General features: G+C 35.9%; 1 protein-coding gene across 2 annotated transcripts; it reads left to right on the top strand.

Moving 5' to 3' along the window:
- The first annotated feature begins 388 nt into the window (after positions 1–388).
- On the top strand, positions 389–17,672 carry LOC100931686 (tripartite motif-containing protein 43-like). Of its 2 annotated transcripts, none has more exons than XM_003772042.2 (2): positions 389–502; positions 15,638–17,672. In XM_003772042.2, exon 2 carries the CDS (start codon positions 16,002–16,004, stop codon positions 17,403–17,405), a length of 1,404 nt encoding a protein of 467 aa, XP_003772090.1. In that variant the 5' UTR covers positions 389–502; positions 15,638–16,001; the 3' UTR covers positions 17,406–17,672. The 2 variants fall into 2 exon arrangements, with proteins under 2 accessions (XP_003772090.1, XP_031796239.1); XM_031940379.1 differs by having other exon boundaries at positions 389–506.
- The last annotated feature ends 86 nt before the right edge of the window (positions 17,673–17,758 follow it).

Raw genomic sequence — 17,758 nt, 5'->3', positions numbered from 1 at the left:
TTGTGTTAGGAGCTTGGTCAGACATAGAAAATGTAATGGTCATCCACTGCATTATAGGCCATTGCCAGTCATCTTGACTTTTGTCAGGTCACTAACAGAATCAGTGACACTGAAAGAATCAGGCCTTTGATATAATAAGACTTTATTGCTCCAAAGCTAATTTGGGGAAGCCCCACCACAGACATTATGACAACAAGCAGTTGTACATACTCAAAAGGAATAAAATAGTATCTTGGCTACTAGGCACCAGCTGGAGGGTACACAGCAGCTATCTGGAGAAAACAAGTGTAAGGTGAAGATAATGTATCTTTGAGGATTAATTCAGCTAACTAAGTAACCTTCTACAGCTGATAGAGAATCAAGCCTTCAGGGATTGGGCCACTGGATGCTGGGTCAAGTTTAATAGGACTGTGGGAAGAAAAAATACAAAAAGATCATGATGAGTCAGTTCTCTGGGCCAAATAGAGTCTCTGGCATGCTTTTAAAAAGAGGATTGGACTATGTATGTATGTTTATTTTGAGTTTATTCCCTTCTGACTTTAAATGTTTGGGATAATTCACTCACGAATATGGTCCTGGGAATTTTTTCCCTAGAGAGTTCATTAATGTCTTGTTCAATTTGTTTGTTAGGATGGGGTTATTTAGGCTTTTTATTTCCAGATGTATTAAAGTAATTTATGTTTTCATTTATATTTTCATAACTTTTCATCAATTTTACTCAAATTGTCAGATTTATTGGAAAATTATAGGGCAGAATATTTCCTAATGCTTAAATTTCTTCTTCATTGGTAGTGGTTTTATCCTTTTCATTTTTGATGCTGAATTTTTGGTTTTCTTCTTTTTAAAAATTGAATAAATCAAATGGCTTATCTACTTTATTGTTTTTCATAAAACCACCTCATAGATTTATTTATTAGCTCAATAGTTTTTTTTTTTAACTTTAAATATGTTAATATAAGCTTTGCTTTTCAGGATTTCCAATTTGGAGCTCAATTGAGAATTTTCAATTTGTTCTTTTTCAAGTTTTTTTTTTTTTTTTTAATTTTATGCTCAATTCATCAATCAGTTCTTTTCCCATTTTGTTGATGTAAGAATTTAGAGAAATAAGATTTCCCCTAAGTACTGCTTTGGCTGCATCCCATAAATTTTGATATATTGTCGCATTGTTGTCAGTCTCTTTAATGAAATGAAATTGTTTCTATGATTTGTTCTTTAACTTTTCTTTATGATTAGATAATTTAGTTTCCAATTAATTTTTATTCTGTGCTTCCATAGCCCTTTGCTGAATGTAATTTTTATTCTATTACGATCCAAAAAACAGTACATTTAATATTTATGATTTTTTGCAGTTGATTTTTGAGATTTTATGTCCAGGATCTGTTTTATGTTGGTGTAAGTGTAGGTGTTGCTGAGAAAAGAGTATATTCTTTTCTCTTCTTATTCAATTATCTCCAAAGGTAGGTCATATCAAATTTTGTTAGTATTCTATTTACTTCCTTAATATCTTTCTTATTTCATTTCTGGGAGGAGTTCTGAGAATGAACACTTTGAGTCACTCCACTAGTATAGTTTTGCTCTTTCTTCTTGTTACTCACTTAAATACTCTTTTAAAAATTTGGATGCTATATCACTTGATAGATGTATGTTTAATATTGATATTGCTTCATTGTCTATGGTAACTTTTACCATACTTTTAGTAAGATGTGGTTTTATTCTTTATCTCTTTTAATTAGGTATATTTTTGTTTTTGCCTTGTCTGAATTCGGGGTTGCTATTCTTGGTTTTTTTTTTTTTTTTTTTTTTTTTTTTTTTTTTTTTTTTGTTTTAACTTCATTTGAAACATAATAAATTCTGTTCCAGCTCCTTACTTTTACTCCATGTATGTCTCTCTACTTTAAATGTGTGTTTTTTTTTTTTTTTGTTTTGTTTGTTTGTTTTTTGCAAACAAAATATTGTAGGATTCTGGTTTTCTGCTTTTCATTGCCCTTTTGTGAAAGAGTTCCTTTCATTTATATCTACAATTATGATTCCTAACTGTATATTTCCTTCCATCATATTCTTCCTCCTGTTTGCCCTCTTTCTTCTTTCATCCTTTCCCTCCTCACCAGTGTTTTCTTTCTGCCACCTCTGCTGATCTCACCTCCCTTCTTTCTGTCCCCATCTCAATCTTTGCTTAATCACCTCCCCTCCTATTTCCCTTTCTGGTGAAATAGATTTATATTCAACTGATTATGTATATTATTCCCTCTAAGTCAATAGAAATGAGAGTAAGGTTCAAACTATGACCATTGTTAACACTCCCATCTTACCCTTCCCTAATAGGTGTTTTGTGTCTCTTCATGTGAAATAATTTACATCATTTTAATCTACCTCTCCTTTTCTTCTGCATGCAGTGTACTCCTCTTTCTAATATCTTAATTTTTATGTCATTCTCTCTAATTCATCTTATGTCTGTACCTTCTATATATATTCCTTCTAGTTGTACTATTAATGATGTAATTTTTAAGAACTAAATCATCTTCCTACATAAGAATGTAAACCATTTTGCTCCAGTGAATCCTTTGTTTTCTTTTATCTTTTTCCCTTTTTAAGCTTCTCTTGAGTCTTGATATTGGAGCTCAGGTTTTTGGTTTAGGTCTGATCTTCTTATGAAAACATGAACCCTTATATTTCATTGAATGACTATTTTCTCCCTAGAGTATTAAGTTTAATTTCTCCTGGTAGGTGATTCTTGGTTGTATTCCTAGCTTCTTTGCCTTTCAGAATATCATATTGCCTTCAGAATATCATAGCCCCTTAATGCTACAGCTGCTAAATCCTGTGTAATCCTGATTGTGACTACACAAAATATGAATTTTTCTTTCTGATCATTTGCCTTTTCCTTGACCTGACAGTTCTTGTGTTTTGGCTATCATAGTCATTGCAGTAAATTTGGGGATCTCTGTCCTGAGGTGATGAGCAAATTCTTTCAATGCCTATTTTGCTCTCTGGTTGACATCAGAGCAGGTTTTATTAATCTCTTGAAAGATGCTATTGTGATACTCCTTTTTATTATGGCATTCAGAGGGTACAATGATTTTGATATTGTTTGTATTAGGTCTATTTTCCAGGTCAATTATTTTTTCCATGCTATATTTTATATTTTCTTTTATTTTTTTCATTCATATACATTTGTTTGATTGATTGCTGATCTCATAGAGTCATTGGCTCCCACTTGCCCAATTCTATTTTTAAGATTTTCTTTTTCTCAACTATTTTTGTATTCTTTCCCCTTTGGACTATTGTACTTTTTAGGGAGATTGTTTTTATCAGTGGATTGTTGTATGTCCTTTTCCACTTGATCATTTATACTTTTAAATTAGTTTTCTAAGATGTTGACTCTTTTTTCACAATTCTATTGCATTATTCATTTCTTTTTCCAGGTTTTCTTCCTTGTATGAGTTTAAACTCTTCATTTGTGTTTTCTATGAATTCTTTTTAAGCCTGAGACTACTTCCTATTTTTCTTTGGGGTTTGGTTCATAAATATTTTGACATTGTTATCCTCTTCTTAGTCTGTCTTGGTCTTTCCTGTCCTTATAATAATTTTCTATGGTCAGATTTTTTTTTTTTGTTTTTTGCTTCCCTCCCATCTCTTCCCCGCTCGCTCTGTCGCTCGCTCTGTCGCTCGCTCTGTCGCTCGCTCTGTCGCTCGCTCTGTCGCTCGCTCTGTCGCTCGCTCTGTCGCTCGCTCTGTCGCTCGCTCTGTCGCTCGCTCTGTCGCTCGCTCTGTCGCTCTGTCTTGTTTTTTGTTCTTTATTTCTTTTCCCCTCTCTCTTCCCCTTTCTTTTAAGTCTGAATTCTGATCCCCAGGTAGAAAGAGTCATGTCTCGGGATTCTTGTGCCAGTGACTTCAGGTCGTGGCTCTTTACCTGGTTCTGCACTGATGTTGCCCTGAGGCCCACCAGGGCCCCTGTGTCTGGTAATGACTGAGGGTATGGAATATTGTTTGGCTAGCACCGAGTTAGGGTTTTGGTCACTTACCTGGTGCTGGGGTGCTAGTGGTGTCTGGTACATGCTGAGGCCAGGGATGTATTTCTGCATTTCCCCAGAGCAACACTGAAACATGTGGTAGCATCTAGAGGATACCTGTTTGTCTAAGGCTGTGCTAAGACATGTGGAAGTCTGACTGTACTGGAACCTGTTGGCTGTGCTGGCCATGCCAAAGATTATAGAGGGTCCTGGTGTTGGCAGTCACTCCCCCTTCCATTTTAGGGTTCAGAATCTCCTGTTGGTTTGGTGAAGTGGGGCTTGCTGCTGGCTTGCTGGGGTATTTTTTGGACTGGGTTCCCTCCTTACCTGAGTGAGTGAGACCCCTCCTGTCAATTCTCAAAGTTTCCTGAGCTACTTTGTCCCACTGATTCCACTACTCAAGGACTTGTATTTTAAGGTTGTGCACTATTTTAAGGTTGTCAGGAAGTAGACATGGGAGAGTTACAGTGATTCACTATTTACTCCTCCATCTTGGCTCTTGGAGGTGACAGTTACTAATTCAGAGGGAGGAGACTTCATAATGAAGTTTTGCCAGAGTGACATAGTTGGTTGGAGGAAATTGTTGGAGAATTGTAAGTAAAATAGAAATGGCTGGTGATTTCCCTGAAATACTCTTGTTCACTGTCTCTCCTCTGTCATCATGGGTTATGTTGTATTAGGAAAGGGAAAGAATGTTGAAGCATCATATTCGGTGAGTATTCACCCAAATTTTCCTTCCATTGATGATGTGAGTTAAGTAAAGAATTTGAGTGAATTATCCATCCCATTCAAGAGAATCCTTGATTCTTATAGAAGTCATCCTAAAAGTGTGACTTGATAAACCCTGAGAATCCATATAACTAAAACCTTGGAAGGTCCTGATTGGCAAGGGGCTGAGGAGTAAAGAAAACTCTTCCAGAATTCTGATGCCTTTGTTTTGGAATTAGATGTTCCTGTTAGGTTGGAATAAATCCTACAACATTTCCTCTTCATTGTGCAGATAAGAAAATTGAGATCAGAAGGAGTGAAGCATTTTTCTAAAAATCATCGGATTGAATAATCAGTGAAAACATCAAAATTCAAACCCATTACTCCTTCTATTTTTCCCATAATGATTTTCTTCAGATCATGAGTCCTTTGACCTTGGCTATAACCCATTCCCTTGTCCAGATTCAAATTCAAATGTCAGGACCTTTTGAGAGTCTTTGGTCAATCTTCTAAATCATTATAGTTACCCCTCTAGAAGGAATCTTTTGAGAGTCTTTGGTCAATCTTCTAAATCATTATAGTTACCCCTCTAGAAGGAATCTTCTAGAAGGGGGGGGAACTTCATTTTTATACAATTCCCTGATGATTCTGAAAGGACATTTTATTATTGGAGCCTATATTAACTGAAGAGCCTGCCATTCGCTAAGATAGAGTATAGTTACTCTTTTTTTTTTTTTTTTCTCCCCTGAGGCAATTGGGGTTAAGCGACTTCTCCAGGAAGTGTTAAGTGTCTGAGAGCAGATTTGAACTCAGGTCCTTCTGACTTCAGGAGTGGTGCTCTATCCCCCGCGCCACCTAGCTGCCCTATATTTACTCTTTTACTTTTCCCTCCATCAGATGTGTGATAGAGTTAAGGTATGTTTATATGGAAAATTCTATCAGAAAACATAGAGATCTACATGCAAAACTTAAATGAAGAAAGTTTCAGGTTTTTTTTTTTTTTAAACATGTGCAAATGAGCTTTAAAAACTTTAAAATGGAAAAAAGGCTCTTTAATAAAAGACTTCAATAAAAATTAGGCTTAAAAGCACTAAGTGGCTACCTACCTTAAGTTTAACGCCAGTACCAACTACCTAAAAAAAGTATATTTTTGGTATACTTTTCTGAGGCTAGTTGATGATAAGTTCAGGATAAAGTATTCATCCACCTTCCTTTTACCAATGTATCAGGCAGATGGACTGAGTACTCTCTAAAATTCATTATTTAAAATAGCATTCCCTCAAAGCCATTATTCATATTCTTATTATTTTGCCCTCAAAAGAAAACAAAGAAACTACCTTTTGTGCTAGATCATAATGTAACTTATTTGAAATCAAGTTTGAATTACATTACATATTATTACAAATCAATTAAACTTATGTGTGGCATAGAAAACCCAGAAATGAACCCATAAGTGCCAGACTTGCACATTATATTTGTACTTTAAGTAAGTCATTGTCTTTGTATTTGATCTGTTCAGTTCATAATTTAGCTCTACATAATTTTGTTTTACCCATATCCAAAAGTAAATTATATTAAGTAGTCTTCACAGAGTTCCTGGAACAAATGTCTTTGGTGGAAAGATCCCATTGTCTGATATCGTGGAATGTTTTGAAGTTTAACAGATGGTTTTATTTTTACAGATGATTGTTGAATAACACATTCCAAAACTCATGAAAAATAGATTGAGAATTAGAGTGGTGCTGAATCAAAAAGTACCAGCGTGTCTGTGTTTTCATAAAGGTATGCATATTTTCCCCAAACCAGGGAATAATACAGACGTGAGCCAACTTAGATGGGAAAGTTTCAATTCCAATTGGATTTTTCAAAGACAGACTTGGAGAAATTTGGGAACCAAGCTTACAATTGTTTCTCCATGATTCTAGTATAAGGATACCATGGTAGTACAGGGAAAAGAGTACTGGGTTTATAATAAATACAGGTGGGCTCAAATCCTGATATGGTTTAGCTCTCGGTAACCTTAGTCAAGTCACTGCACTAGGCTTCAGTTTCCTCATCTGTAGAATAAAAGTCAGACTAAAATAGCCCTGATATCCCTTCTAACTTTAAATCTGGGGTTCTAGTCTATTGTTGAACCAGGATTTTCAGCCCCAAATGATTCTTCCAGAGGCATGGGTCCTCAAACTATGGCCCACAGGCCGGATGTGGCAGCTGAGGATGATTATCCCCCTCCCCCAGGGCTATGAAGTTTCTTTATTTAAAGGCTCACAAAACAAAGTTTTTGTTTTTACTATAGTCCAGCCCTCCATCAGTCTGAGGGACAGTGAACTGGCCCCCTATTTAAAAAGTTTGAGGACCCCTGTATAAGTACCAGACCTTTATATGTTTTCAAATAGGGGTATAAATTATTTTTAACTTCTTTAAAGTTTGAAAAAAATTGGGTATCCAAATGATAGTAGTTATAAGTATAAAACGAATGAAAAATATATAATGGCAAAGAGCGATTACAGATTGAGTGAGAATAAGTAAATTTCTATTTAATTTTTCACAAGAGAATTTTGATATATTTGAAAAACAATAATTGCAAGACAAAGATAATGTTGAATAATGGTCATGGGGCAGGGAAATGTGGTTCAAAATTTTCTTCTGGCTCTTAATAGCTTTCTTATAGACAAGATGCAACCTGTCTTAGTGAAGAGACTTCCCATTCCAGAAATCCTGTGCTGCTCAAATCACAAAGTCTTTAAATATTTGTTTAATACTTACATCTGTAAAATATTATTTACTTTTTGTATGGAAGGGATATTTAATAATAATGTTTAACATTTATATAATTCATTCTTTTTGCTAATATTTTATTTAATATTAATGTCTTAATCCTAATGTTCATTAGGGACATTGGTCTATAATTTTCTTTCTCTGTTTTCAACCTACTTGGTTTAGGTATCAGTACCATGTCTGTGTCATAAAAGGAATTTGGTAGGACTCCTTCAATCCCCATTTTTTTTTCAAATGGTTTATATAGCACTGGAGTTAATTGTTCTTTAAATGTTTGGTAGATGTAAATGTAAATCCATCTGGTCATGGGGATTTTTTTCTTAGGGAGTTGATTAATAACTTGTTCTATTTATTTTTCTAAAATGGGGCTGTTTAGTCTATTTACTTCTTTTTCTGTTAATCAGGGCAAGCTATATTTTGGAAGGTATTCTTCCATTTCATTTAAGTTACCCAATTTATTGGCATAAAGTTGGGCAAAGTAACTCCTAATTATTGCTCTAATTTCTTCTTCATTAGTGGTGAGTTCTCCCTTTTCATTTTTAAGACTAACAATTTGATTTTACTCTTTCCTTTTTTAATCAGATTTACTAAGGGTTTATCTATTTTGTTGGGTTTTTCATAGAACCAACTCTTAGTTTTATTAATTAATTCAATAGTTTTTTTTTTACTTCCAATTTTTTTAATCTCTCCTTTTATTTTTAGAATTTAAAGTTTAGCGTTTGATTGGGGGTTTTTAATTTGTTCCTTTTCTAGCATTTTTAGTTGCAAGCCCAATTCATTGCCCTTCTCTTTCTCTATTTTATGCAAGTAGGCCTCTAGAGATATAAAATTTTCCCTTATTACCACCTTGGCTGCATCCCACACATTTTGGTATGACATCTTATTATTGTCATTTTCTTGGTGAAGTTATTAATTATGTCTATGATTTGCTGTTTCACCCAATCATTCTTTAGTATGAGATTCTTTAGTTTCCAATTATTTTTTGGTCTGTTTTCCTCTGGCTTTTTATTGAATGTAATTTTCATTGCATCGTTATCTGAAAAGGATGCATTTACTATTTCTGTGTTTCTGCATTTGGATTTAAGGTTTTTATGTCCTAATATATGGTCAGTTTTTGTATAGGTTCCATGAATTGCTGATAAGAAAGTGTATTCTTTTCTGTCTACATTTAGTTTTCTCCAAAGATCTATCATATCTAACTTTTCTAGTATTCTATTTACCTCTTTGACTTCTTTCTTATTTATTTTGTGGCTTGATTTATCTAATTCTGAGAGTGCAAGGTTGAGATCTCCCACTATTATAGTTTTTTCTGTCTATTTTCTTCTTGCAATTCTCTTAACTTCTCCTTTAGAGAGTTAGATGCTACACCACTTGGTGAATATATGTTTAATATTGATATTTCTGCATTATCTATGCTACCCTTTAGCAAGATTTAGTGCCCTTCCTTATCTCTTTTAATTAGATCAATTTTTGCTTTTGGTTGATCTGAGATGAAGATGGTTACCCCTGCTTTTTTTTTTTATTTCACCTGAAGCATAGTAGATTCTGCTCCAACCTTTTACCTTTACTCTGTGTGTATTGCCCTACTTCAGGTGTGTTTCCTGTAAACAACATATTGTAGGATTCTGGCTTTGAATCCAGTCTGATAACTGCTTCCTCTTTATGGGGGAGTTTACCCCATTCACATTTATAGTTAAAATTATCAGTTCTGTATTACTTGCCATCTTGTTAACCCCTGCTTATGTTTTTTTTCTTTCCTTCCCCCTAACCTCCCTCCCCAGTAGTAATCTTGTGAGCACCACTTACTTTTCACAGCCCTCCCTTTTTAGTATTCCTCCCCCACTTTAGAGTTCCTCCTCCTACCTTACTCCTTTTCCTCACAATTCCTGTATTCCCTTCCACTTAGCTTACTCCTTCCTTTTTTCACTTTTTCCCTCCCATTTTTCAATGAGGTGGGAGAAGTGTCACCATAAATCATCTCAAATATGTCTAATATTTTTCTCTTTAAGCCAATTCTGATGGCAGTAAGATACACACTATGTTCATCTCCCTCCATTCTTTCTCTCAGATATAATAGGTTTCCTTTGCCTCTTTGTGAGATGCAGTACCTCCATTTTATCTTTTTCCAGGTACAATTTCCTTTCCACCTCTAGTTTCTAGAACAAAGTATACATGTGTTCTTTATATATCTTTATAGCAGAATTATAAATCCTAAGATTTCTTTTTACCTTATTAGGTTTCTCTTGAGTTCTATATTTGTAGATCAAACTTTTTTTTTACTTCTGGTTTTTTCATCAAAAATAGATGAAATTCACTTATTTTGTTGAATGTCCATCTTCTTCCCTGGAAAAAGGATGCTCATTTTGGCTGGGTAAGTTATATTTGGCTGCATACTAGGTTCCTTAGCCTTTCAGAATATCATATTCCAGGCCCTTTAATCCTTTAATGTGGATGCTGCTAGATCCTGAGTAATCCTTATTGTGGCTTCCCTATATTTGAATTGATTTTTTTCTATCAGTTTGCAGTATTTTTTCTTTCATCTGATAGTTTTGGAATTTGGCCAGTATATTTCTTGGAGTTTTGATTTTAGGGTCTCTTTCAGTAGGTGATCTATGAATTCTTTCAATTTCTGCTTTACCCTCTGTTTCTATAACTTCTGGGCAGTTCTCTAATAGTGTCCAGGCTCTTTTTTTCATCATATATTTCAGGACTCCAATAATTCTCAGATTGTCTCTCCTAGGTCTATTTTCCAGGCCTCTTGTTTTCCCAAGAAGGCATTTGACATTTTTTTCATTTTTTTTTTTTTTTTTTTTTTGTTGTTGTTGTTGTTTTGCTTGACTGATTCTTGGTGTCTCCTGGAATCATTGAATTCCATTTGTTCGATTCTGATGTTCAATGAAGTATTTTCTTCTCACTTTTTTATATCTTTTTCTAATTGTCCAATTGAGTTTAAGTGAATTGTTTTGTTCTATGGAATTTTTTTCCATTTCATCAATTTTATTTTTTAGAGAGCTGTTTTCTTTTTCCAGTTCACTAATTCTGTTTTTCAAGGATTTGATTTCTTTATCCACTTTATCTTTAAATGATTGGAATGACTTACACAGACTCTCTTGCCAAGCTTCCTTTTCTTTTCCCATTTTTCTTGTAACTCTCTTCTGAGAGCCTTTTTAATTTCTCCTATGAGAGTCTTGTGTGTTGAGGACTGGATCATATCCCCATTTGGGGATTCATCTGGAGACAACCTGTTTTTAGTCTCCTCAGGGTTTAAAGTCTGGTCTCTATATAGAAGCTATCAATAGTTAGGGTCTGTTTAAATTTTTTGCTAGTTTGTTTTCTTTGATTCTTCTCTGACAAAATGAGCAAAAAATTTAATTGGACACTAATATTGATAGCTTTTTTAGGGATAGAGAATGCAGTCTACTTTTTTGGGGGGGAAGGGGGGTCTGGATGATATTACTAAACTTTCTCTACAGACTGCTGGGGGCAGCAGCGAGGCACTAGCAGGACAGCAATGGCTGTGCTGCATCTGTGCTCTGAGACTCTGAGAGCAGGCCGAGATGCTCTGGGTGGGTGTGGCCAGATCCCAAGAGACCCGAGCTTTTCGAGGTTATAGTCTTTTCCCCCTTGTTTTTAGCTTCTCTGCTTGTCTACTGTATTGCTGCCAAGACAAAGTACCCAATACTGTAGTGAAGCTCTCCCCACAGAGAGACCTGAGGTCATACCCCACCCCCCTCCGGTCTGCTCAGTATGAGCTACCTGCTGTGCTGTAGCTGCTGCTGCTTGCCCTCAGCCTGTGCCTGGTCTAACGATCCCCACCCTTTTTTGAAAACAGACCTTTTCTGGCAAATTTCAAGGATGTCTTTTGTTGGTAATTATTTGTGAGTTTTTTTTCAGTCAATCACAAATTGCGGGGCTTGTCATGAAATAAATTCTGAGAGCAAAGATGGAAATTAAGTAGATGTGTGTGTCATTTCTGCCATCTTGGCCAGAAGTCTTGACTGACATCTCTTAAAGAATAATTTACAAAAATCATGGACTGGTTTTTGTTTCCATTCTATTGTGAATTGTTGTTAATTTTTTTCTAGAAGTCTTGACATAGATAAATTTTGCCTAAGTATGGATGTTTTCTTTGAAATTCAATATTTATGAAATTCAAATATTCTTGTTAATTTCAATAGTTTCATTTATTTATGATTAGTAGTGATTGTAATAAAGACAGCATGTATTTTTAAAAGTTATTAGCTTGGAAAAGAGAAGTATATGCCACAGAATTTTCTTGTTGGAAATTTCAATGGGTCTATGACCTTATTGATGTGGGAACTATGATAATGGTGAAGATTATGACCTATCCATGGCTTCTCATTATATCTGATATATCTATATTTATATCTATATATATTCTTTGCTTGTCTTCTCATAAATCCCCCACATATATGGAGGAGATAAGAATCTTCCTCAATGTTTCTTGACTTTGTATGGAGACCAATGAGGCAAGTGTGTTCTCCACTATTTATCCCTTATTCTTGCTAAATAACCAGCCTATTTCTTTATCTGATAACATCTTCTTTGTGATATTATTTAAATTCCTTTCCTGTCACAATTTCTCATTGATAGATGTTGCAACTGACTTTGCACCCAAAATACAACTATCCTTTGTCCTTTAGATTATTTACAGCATTAATTATTCACTTGCTTTGTTGCTTCATGACTGCTAACTCTGCAGCAATTCTAGCAAATAAGGAAATAAATAGTCAAGACATCAAATCAAGGATATTTTTTAGTCCACTAACCAGTCAGCAGGCATTTATGACAAACTTACTATGGGCCCATGTTAAGAAGTATGGAAACAAAGAGAGACAAATAACAGTACACACCCTTAAGGAGCTCATATTCTAATGGGAGAAATAGCATACACACAACTCTGTACATATAAAATATATACAGATCAAAGGCAGATAATATTATTAAAGTGAGGACACTAATTGTGAAAGAGCACAGGAAAAACCTCTTGCAATAGTTGAATTTGGACTTCATTTTGAAAGAAAACAGGGGAATTAGGTGGTGGAGGAGAAAAGAGGGAGAGTATTCCAGGTATGAGGAATAGTCAGAGGAAAGACACCTGAGCTGAGGCTGGAATGGAACTGACAATAACAACAGTTGATGAGTATTGAGATATAGTCTGCTTTCCATCTTTCAGCTAGTTTTATGCTGTTAAGATAGGGTCTTCTTTAGAATGACATGTGTAAAAGCCTGTATTTCTCTCCTCATACTTTCATTAGGGTACCTCTTATGGTTGTATGACTCCAATTTCCTTCAGGTTTGTTTTCAGTTATGACAAGACAGTCAACACTGATATGGTTAAAGTTTTCATTATTATGTCCATTCAATCACTGAGTAAAGAACAGAATTTTAAATCCTAAAAGTTAAGCTAAAATTTAGCTTCACCCCACCTCCAGCCTTTTTCTTTCTATCATGCTTTCATGAGTGCAGAAATAAATAGAAAGCATCCATGTAGGACTGGGAACCATTTGGTATTTATTTTTGTTACACTGATTGCCGCAGCTGACTAGAACCAGACCCCTCCTATTTAGGTAGGCTGGTCCTGAAAAAGATGTTATTTGTTACCAGTTCTATGGTTGAAACTTTTCCATCTTGGTAAAATATACTAGCTTAATCCTTTTAGAGTCCAGAGATCACCCTTTTGCCATATATAATCGGTGCATTTCTTTATCTAGTTATACATCTACCTGTTGATGTCTTTTAAGTTCCTTTCATATGCCAATGATGGGGCACTGGAAGAGTAATTTGTGGAGAAATGGTGAATTGGACCAATGTTTGATATTTTGTTCCTTGATTAGGGTTATTGTGAACTCGTGTTCAACTTTCAGTTATGCTATTGTCACATGCTGGATGACTACTTCAGCTCTTTCATAGTGCAACAGCCTGTACACATATGCATGCTTACTTTTATGTAGGACTACTAGACTATACTCATTGATGTTCCTGAAGGTCAGAGACTGTGTCTTCACAGAATCACAGATTTAGAAGGTATCTCAGCTTTCATCTAGTTAAGTTGCTACCTAGAAATAAATCCTGTCTGAAATATAAATTGTCTTGCATACTTCAGATTAAACACATTTGTTTAATGAATAAATGAATGGACAAAGGAATGTCAATAATTTATTATTTTGAATTCTACAGTTGTATTAAAATTATTTGGCAAGGATTTTTAACCTGGATGGGTGAATTCTCTTTTTTCCTCTCCCTCTCCTTCTCCTTCTCCCTCTCCCTCTCCCTTTCCCTTTCCCTTTCTTCTTCTTTTCTTTCTCTCCCCTTCCTTCTCCCTTTCTCTTCCTTCTCTCTCCCTCTCCCTCTCTTTCCCTCTCTGTCGTCCTCTCCTCCCTTCTAGTTTTTCATAACTGCATCTCAATATAATTGGTTTCCTTTTGTAACCATATATTTTTGTTTTCAGGAATTTAATTGTTTTGAGGAGTTTATTGTCTTTATCAGACTGCCAGAAGGATTCATAACATAAAAAAAAATATTAAAAGTTTCTATTTTATAGAGTTTATCAATTTACAGGAACTGGTCTCATCCATAGATAGTGGCCATGAATCAAGTCAATGTTTCACTCCTTGCAAAGGGAATTCAAGGATATAAGCCATCTTTTTAGAAAAATCACTTTCTTTATTAGGAAGCGCACACACACACACACATACATAAATAATTGCTTCCTCATAAATGGAATTATCAGCTAACATCATTTTCATTTTTAAGTGTGTTCTTTTTAAAAATAATGATATATATTGATAGATATTTGAGATGGGTTACATATTTGCAATTATATAAAATATAGTTCCATATTATTCATGTTGTGAAAGAAGAAAAAGATTAAAAGAAAAACCTATGAAAATAATAAAGTTTTTAAAAGTATACTTTGATCTGCATTCAGACTTAATCAGGTTTTTTTCCTGAATGTAGATAAGATTTTTCATTATTGTCTTGGATCATTGTATACAATGTTTTTTTAGTTTTGCTCACTTCACTTTACATCAATTCATTTAAGACTCTCCAGGTTTTCTGGAAGTCCATGACCCCATCATTTTTATAGCACAATGTGTTTTCATATATCACAAATGCATATTTCATTTGCAATTTGAATATTTGCAAATTCATATGCCACAACTTGTTTAGCCATTACCCAATTGATCGACATTCCTCAATTTCTAATTCTTTACCACCATGAAAAGAGTTGCTATAAATATTTTTTTTCATACATGGAGGTCTTCCCCATGATCTAGCAGAGAACTTTTTTAACAATTAATCAACCTAGATGCATCATTGACATTTCATACACCCTCTCCTCCAATATTAGTTCCCTGATATCCATTCAGAGTGTTATTCAATTAGTCAATAAGTATTTCTTAAGCACACTTAGTCACTGAGCTAGGTTCTGGAGATAGGTTTTTATAAATAAAAATATAAATACATTGGTAGAATCTAGCTTGGAAAGAAGGATCTTGGCAATTCAGAGAAGATTCCATACAAAAACTTTGATACTCTGATTACTATAGGTCAGAGTTTCTGGGCATCTCTCTGAGAAACTTCCCTTTACTTTTAAGTGACTTATAAAGTAACTCCTTCTGTCTTGAATCTAGCTTTTCATGATACTAATTGGTATTTTTTTAAAAAAATGAATGGAAAAAGAAAAGCTCCCTTTTGAAAAAGAGTGGGAAATGGGGAGAGGGGAAAATGATATATTCTCAGAAGAATGTAAAAACCCATAAAGGTTTTATCTTGTGGTTTGTGATTATAAAAATTAAATGAATTACATGGTAGTCTGAATTATTTAAAGATACATTATATATCTAATTTGGATTAAAAGATTTTACATGATAAGACATGTAGGATCAGCATTAGCTAGTTTACACTCTCAAGGAGGGGGGGAAGCTAAGGAGGAAAAGAGAGAATTTGAAATTCAAAACTTAAAAAATATGAAAGCCAAAATTTGATTTTTACAATCAATTGGAAAAAAAAATAGTGTGGAAAACTGTTGTAATTCTGAAAATAATAAATAACCTTGTAGTTTTACAATATTTTCTAGCTTCTATTTAGTAATTTTCAATGTCTTTTGTCTACAGCAAGTCTGTGCACAAGCCAGATTCCAAAATCCACTGAGCCAAACTTCCATGTTTTCAAAGCATTCCCCATCAGGGACACAGGAAACCATTCACTTCAATCAAAAGTAACTAACCAGAAGTGTGAACCCAGAAGCTACACCTCCACCAAGTTGTATTAAAATTATTTGGCCTCCACCAAGAAGAGTTAACAGGTTGCACTGCAGGATTCCAAACCTAGAGAATTCACACCTTCAGTGGGAGGATCTAAGGGGTGGGGCTACCTCCTATAAAAAGAGAGCATCCTCCTGCTCAGAAGCATTGCCTTCATTGCAAGGGAAGACTCTTCCTCTGGCTGCTGCAGACTACAGGCAATTGGAGAGAGAGAATGGCTGCTATTGTGGAAAATCTGAAGGAACTGCAGAGTGAGATCACCTGTAGCATCTGCAAGGCCTACTTCTGTGAGCCTGTCACCATCGGATGTGGGCACAACTTCTGCAAAGCTTGTCTCTCCTCCAGCTGGAGAATTGGAGCCCCAGCTTTCTCCTGCCCTGAATGCAGGCAAGTTTCCCAGGACAGGAAGATCCCATTAGTGAACAGGTGCCTAGCAGAGTTGACTGAGCTGGGCAAAGAGCTCAGCTCCAAGATTTTGCAGAGCACTGAAGGACAGAGCCAGTGTGTCACTCACAAGAAACTCTTCAAACTATTTTGTGAAGACGACCAGACAGCACTCTGTGTGACATGTTGTGAAACCCCAGAGCATGGAGCTCACAAGATCTCCCCTATGCAAGAGGCTGTTGACAATTACAGGAGGGAGCTCGAGCACATTCGGAGTCGTGTGGAGAAGCATTTGGAGGAAGATGAGCAACTTCTTGCTCAGGAGGAGAGAGCTGTAACTGATTGGCATTGGATGATGAGGGGAGAATTCTCCAAACTGCACCACTTGCTGATGGAGGAAGAATTCCAACGACTTGAAAGATTTCAGCAAGCGCAGAAGACCAGCCAGGACAGATTATCCCAGTATTTGGAAACCCTTCAGGAGCTCAAGCTAGAGCTACAGAAAGAGGGCCACCAAGCCAATCAGGATCTACTACAGGATGGCAATCAGCTGCTGGAAAGATGTGAGGCTGTGTTGTCCCGAAGGGCCAAGGCTATCACCCCAGAACTGAGAGAATATCCCCTTCCTGGCCTGATCGAGATGCTCAACAGATACAGAGTGGACCTCACCATAGATCTCATATCAGCTGATTCCTCTGTGACTGTTTCTGAGGATCTCAAGAGTGCCAAAGCTGGAGAAGGCTGGCAGGTGAAGACCAAGTTTCCTGATGACTTTCCTCACCATTATGTCTTTGCTGAGCAGGCCTTCAGCTCAGGCAGCCAGTACTGGGAGGTAGATGTGACTCAACTTCCTCAGTGGATCCTGGGGATCTACACCCCACATGTGCACAGAAGGAGGGGAAGGAATGTGAATTCCGGTTCTCCTGTCTTCCTGCTTCGCTGTATCAAGAAGGAAGAGGATTACTACTTACAGACTTATCCTGGATTATTAAACCATCGAGTGAAAGGTCCAATGCCCAGGATTGGGGTGTTCCTGGTACATGCCCCTGGCACTCTTTCCTTTTACAACATTCTGCAGCACTCCCTCATTTACAAGTTCTACCCTATTCTCTTCAGAAAGCCTGTTATTCCTGTCTTTTCCCCTGGCCCCCCACTGGCAGGAACAAATCCAGGTCCCATGAATCTCTGCCTGGCAAACTCTCATCTTTGTGCTTGTTGCCATTCATGTGTCTAAGCATTTCTTCAGGGAGGAATTTTCCACCCATCTCAGGCTCCAGGGATATACATCTTCCATTTCCAGCCTCCCCTTGGATGAGAAGAAGGATCACCTACTCAGTGATGAGGAACAGACAGACTCCATGATCATCAACTGAAGACTGGTTTTCCACTCTCTAAGCTGACTTGAATTTTTCTCGATGTCCATCCCCATAGAATTTCAGTACCCTCCTTTGTAATCTATTTGATGTCAAATGAAATAAATGTGATCTTTTACTTATAATGATTTTTGCCATTGTTTGTTCATTTTATTTCACTGCAAAACTTTGTAACCTCATTTGCTATCTCCTTGGCAAAGGTGATGGAGAAATT

This window comes from Sarcophilus harrisii, chromosome 5, assembly GCF_902635505.1.
Source record: "Sarcophilus harrisii chromosome 5, mSarHar1.11, whole genome shotgun sequence".
Lineage (NCBI taxonomy): Eukaryota > Metazoa > Chordata > Mammalia > Dasyuromorphia > Dasyuridae > Sarcophilus > Sarcophilus harrisii.
Note: the sequence above shows the minus strand (reverse complement) of the source record. Positions and strands in the feature narration are given on the sequence as shown.